Consider the following 5,779-nt stretch of genomic DNA (forward strand, 5'->3'; position numbering starts at 1 on the left):
ATATTCGTCTGTGGTGATTATCGTCGAACAAGCATCAATGCCAAACGATCTTCAATGGTCCCCACTTCAAGAAAGGAGGGCCCAGACTAAAGTTAACATGATGTATCGCATAGTAAATGCTCTCGTCAATGTATTCCGCACGTGCCTGACTCCATCAGGTGTAAACCTTCGTGGTCATTCCTGCAAGTTCCTGGTACCATTTGCAAGAACTAAAATTTACCTTAAATCTTTCTTCCCGGACAGCATCCGTCTCTGGAATAGTCTTCCACAGCATGTTATTAATTAATGTAATTAATTCCTTTTAATGTAATTAATTCCTTTTTATGACTTGTGCTTACCTTTGTGCAATATTTCATGGTTTTAATATTTTTATATAATTGTAATTAATATTTTGTACATACAATTTTTTTAGCCTTTGTGCTACCAATTGTATATTGATGTTTATACCGAAATAAATAAATAAATAAATGTTGTCGACAGTGAATCACTCAGTCAGGGGTGGTGCCAGGATTTGCCCGACGGGGGGGGGGGGGGCCGAGGTCCCCGACGAGGGGGCCGAAGCCCCTACGAGGGGTCAGATTTCCCCGACGAAAGCAAAGTGGGCGTGGTCGAGCTTCGATTAAAAGATATTGAAAGTGGTCTCGCCCCCGAAAATTTTGACAATTTAGGGGTTTCAAAGGCTTATTTAATCGATTTTATAGTCTACTAATATGTAGAAAATACATATAATTTTTTTCTCCCCGACGAATATTGCTTTTCCTCCCCGACGGGGGTGGGGGGGCAGCTCTCCCCGAGGGGTGGACCCTGGTACCCCGGTCCCCCCGCTGGCGCCACTCCTGGACTTAGTACTTTCAAACGCAGTCTGAAAAACCTGCAGCTCCGAAACTAAAACAGAGCAGTAGTGAAATGGGTACTTCAATTTTACTACATCAATTTATTTACACCAATTTCCAATTTTATTAAATTAAAAAAATACTAGATACTGTACTAGAATGGAAGGAGATATAGGCCCTATATATAGGCCTATATTTTTTAGCTGATATGAAGACTTTCGTTTTTGAAGACAAGCGCCTGATTTTGCCAGGAAAGTTGGTCACATAATATGTATAAATTATTTTAAATATAATATGCAAGAACGATTATTAGAATATAAGTGAGAAAACATTTAAAAAAGTATTAAATAGGCTTATAATTTATTGTAACCGTCATTTGCTTACTTAGCTGCGTTATTAGTATACTTTGTGAATGGCTATAACACAGTAAATGCTTGCGTAGTATTGAATTGGTTAATAAGACTTCACATGATTAATGTTTTGTTGTAATTGGTTAAAATACTGAAGAAAGAATCTCATATTGAAAGAAATTGGAATTATAAAATTTGGTATAATAGAGGAGACAGCACAACTTCTGTTTAAAGGTCCTAAAGTAAAAACACGGTGTTTTCTATGTTTACGAGACAGGCATTTGACGGAGCTCTCTAGAGTTTTGTAAACCTCTATGTGGACAAGGTCTGTTGTAGGACTGCCCTATGTGTTCATCCCTCTGAATAATTAAATGTTTCAAAATTCCCCAGAATAACATGGCACTAACAAAACTATTTGTTATATTTACGAATTTGTTAAATTAAAGACTTTAAAGAAACAGTCTGTCATATCACATAAACACGCTTTGAATAAAGTTGCAGTACTGTTGCTGCTGCGTATCGTTAGTGCAGATAATATACTGGCCCCTCCAATGACTCCATGACATAAATGTTTATTGAAGCACACGACGGTATGCGATGTGTACAAATAATGTGCAGATCCCGGCATTCCATGAATCATGCCACACTCATTAAAAGTGGCTCTTCCTCAAGTTATTCCACGCGTGCATGTCTGTATGTTAATAACAGTCAATTAATATTGAAGAGATTAAGATATTTCGATTTTTATGAAACAGAATAATAAAATGCGGACTAATCATGACCTGTAATCATGGATATATAACAAATCTACTACATGTCACATGTTTGGGCACGCCTAATTTGTTGCAAGTATATAAACACAAGTTCAAGAAGCCAACAACTTACAGTCGTTCTAATAGTCTGCTCATTATGAGGCATTTAATTTATTGAAGATCAATCCACGAAAAATAATATACACCACTGTATGTGTAATACTGTGTGTCTTTGGCAAATATATAGTTACAGCTGCGCAGTTGTTATATACAAAATTTCAATACATTGCTTTAAATCATAGGCCTATTTAAATTTATGGCTAAAACATTCTTATAATCACTTACTACTACTGCAAATTATTCAAAATATTGCATATAATTGCATTTAGCAACATGGGGTGCGGGAATCAAGTACCCTTTTCCTATGAGGTGCATCACTGTCCCTATATCACAAAATGGCAATGTCTGTTTGCCAAAAAGAATCATTACTTCATCAGTTTTTACCAATATTTACATACACACGTATATCCAAAGACGAACGCCCAAACGAAGTCAACTTTCTCTACACAGTTGGATTCTAATGTCACCACTTGTGAAATATTGGTCAAAGCTGAGGTCCCAGGGTATTGTCTAAACATGTGCATCAAAACCCAGCGCAAGCTGTCATTATGTTTGTCAGTTGTTAATGTGATTTAAATATTTTCTAATTTTTACTCTCATCATTGAGGCCAGTCTGTTTGAGGCCTCTAACACAAGAAGAGGATTTCACCCCTGAATGATTTGATATTTTTATATAGATTAATAGATCATAACTATAAATATATATATATATAGATATATATATACTGTATAATAAATAGATAAATAATAATAACAGTGCTTAGATAGGAATATAAGATGTTATCTTTGTATCAAGCATAGCCCTTCAAGTCCCTTTTTCAGTCATATGAAAAAAGTGTGTGTAGCGGCATTCGCACCTGAAGCCTTTTGCTATCAAAGCGTGCGTCATACCGTTAGACCATACAGACCTAACAGTATAGGCACAAATCTAACCCCCAGGCACTCTCTTTCACACAACTGACTTATATGCTCGCACATAGTGGAGCAATTGTTAGACTAGGTTCCTCAAAGTAATTTTGGATATCGTTGCTGAGGTCCAAGACATGTAAGTACGAGCGTTTGCGACACGACAGGTATGTTTGTGGGAAAAGTGCATATTCCTGGCTGTGTTCTGACTGGTCAATTGTTAAATTTGATTGACACTCCGAAAAGTCCTTTAAATAATACTGAACTAGGCATACAGTATTTTTGTCAACAACATAAAGGACAACAGAGTATTAAACACTGAATTGTCTTTGCACATCAAGTACATTGAATGACATTACACTTGACGTGCCTGGACAGGAGAACACACTGCGAAGGCTTTTATTCCCGCCTTTTTCAGTCTTCAGAAGACTCATCTGGAGGTCATCCTTGTGCGGTTCATTGCTGTTGGAAAATACTCCCCACCAGTCTTCTTGGGAAATCTTTCTGTCTTCTTTCTTGGGCAACTTTCTGTTTTCTTTCTTGGACATCTTTCTGTCTTCTTTCTTGGACATCTTTCTGTCTTCTTTCTCTGACATCTTTTTGATGGAGCTCTTGATCCTGGAGAGCATATGTCCTGATTCTGATGCACTCTTTGTGTTCTTTGATGCTGTCATGTGCTCCTCACTCGTGTCTCTTGGACTTTGTTGGTAATCATTGATTGCAGGTCCAGTCACCATTGCTCCTACTACAAGGTACTTCTTGGGCAAGTGAGGAGACAACTCAGCTGAAATATAAATTGAATATTAAATAAATATGTTTATCATTAATATATAATTTTTTTTTTCATTTATTTATTTAAAAAAAAATAATTGTACAGAATAGCACATTCTGCAGCTTTTGTTATTCCTTGACACTGATTTGAGTTACCTTGAAATTTATTGCGATGCTTTTTTTTTCTCCTTGTAATGTATTGTTGAATTTTCTTGCCAAAAAAAAATAAATAAATAAAAATAAGGTAGAGGAAGATATCATGAACTTAGAGATGAGATTTAGACAGTGAAGATAAACCATATTTTTTTCATTATTACGTGGACAACAACCACCAACACAACATCGACAGCAAAAATAACTACAACGTCACAGTGTGCCACCCAACTTTACTTGCAGGGAATTTTGGCACTTACAAAAAAAAAACAAATATATAGAGTACATGCATACATATATAGAGTATACTGTACATTCAAAATCCATGCCTATTATAAATACAAGGCAGGAATATTTTTTAACAGAAATGCGACTACTATTCCATTTGTCTATGAAAATTGCTTTCTATTTCATATTTTTAGCACTTAGTTTGGTATTTTGCTTTCTATTTAGTTTTTATTTCTATATAAAAACTTGCATATAATGAGCATTGCATTAAAATTGTAAAGATATACAGCACTAAGAAAACCTAAAAAATGAATTAAAAATTAATTGCCCATCAGAACCACATAAAACAAATTAGCACCTTTCTGTACATGAACTATTAGTTTCACATCGGGACAAAAAATAATTTTTGGTGAGGGTATTTATCAGTATTCACTCGATTCTACCTAATTAATTTTTTTTTTTTTTTTTTTTCGGCATTTTTAACGTTTTGATGTAAATTTTGATGGTTTGGTAGACTTGTCTTGTCTTTTTCTTTTACAAAATACAAAAAATTCTGTGTTTCATCGTTCTATTTCATGTCGCGTTTTCTTTTATTTCAATGTAGATTTTTGATGTGTTAAATGGTATTGTGATGATTTTTGGTTTTAAACATTTTTATTAGCTTTTAATGTATATTTCTTATATGTTTAAAGTGTATGTTGGTCTATGAATATTTTTAATTCTGTACAGCACCGATGAACATTTTTAATGGATATTGTTTTGCGCTTTATTAAATGAAATTATTATTATTATTATTAATAGATCTGTTAAAAGTATTAATTAGACAGTGTATTAGTTAAGTAAGAAACGTCTATAGCAAGACAAATGTACATATTTTATTATTATTCTTATATTGTTAATTATTGTTGCACATCTCTTTAGCGATTGTGCCTCTGTTACAAAAGAGAAACAATAAAGTTATAGTTATAGTTATTAAGTATCAGTTTCGGTGACATCACCTTTATTTTTCACCGAAACTGATCACTTAGGCAGAAGTGGCTGTAGTATTTGTTACTATCCTATATACAGTACAGTACTAGTGATAAACAAGCTGATAAATATTAAACAATTTTATTTATAAAAGTAGCTATAGTATGTCTTCGATTATATTTCCACCTCAGTTTAGGTTTGAGAACAATTTTTCAGATCATAATTATTTTTATTTTCCATGGAAAACATTTTTTCATGAGGCCAAACTGAGGCATGTTGTTTAAGTTTTAGCAAAAATTGAAATTCAAGTTATTGGTATTTTCAGATACCTGAGTATGTGATCTTTAAAATGAGGGGTCATTCATTGAAATTGGACATTTCAAGCCACAGTTATTGGAAAGTGAAAGTACAGTACCCTTAGAGGCTAGATAAACATGATTTTGAGTAATTGCCTTTCAAAGTTCTTTGTGCATACATTGTTTAATAGAATAATCTATCAAAATAACATTAGATAAACAATTTGTTGACCACTTCCAGAATTAATACTTTGGGACATGAGTAATAAGACATTAAACTGTTGATCTACAGTGAAAAACAAATTAGGGTTTTTAAGCAATTTTTTGAGCTCCCATATTTTCAAGCTCATTTACTCAATACTGGCCTGTGCGACAACTTAACCATTTCGCCACGACATGCC

General features: G+C 34.0%; 1 protein-coding gene across 1 annotated transcript in view; it reads right to left on the minus strand.

The window, feature by feature from the left end:
• Window positions 1–2,076: 2,076 nt before the first annotated feature.
• The window catches only part of LOC117113056 (octopamine receptor beta-2R-like), a 10,242-nt gene continuing 6,539 nt past the window's right edge, over window positions 2,077–5,779 (minus strand). Inside the window, exon 3 of the mRNA XM_033256284.1 lies at window positions 2,077–3,745. Coding sequence (XP_033112175.1) covers window positions 3,273–3,745 — 473 coding nt within the window. The 3' untranslated portion in view covers window positions 2,077–3,272. The remainder of the gene's footprint in view (window positions 3,746–5,779) is intronic.

This window comes from Anneissia japonica, unplaced genomic scaffold, assembly GCF_011630105.1.
Source record: "Anneissia japonica isolate Jap-2015-1 unplaced genomic scaffold, ASM1163010v1 scaffold288039_len1115542_cov189, whole genome shotgun sequence".
In the NCBI taxonomy this organism is placed as follows: domain Eukaryota; kingdom Metazoa; phylum Echinodermata; class Crinoidea; order Comatulida; family Comatulidae; genus Anneissia; species Anneissia japonica.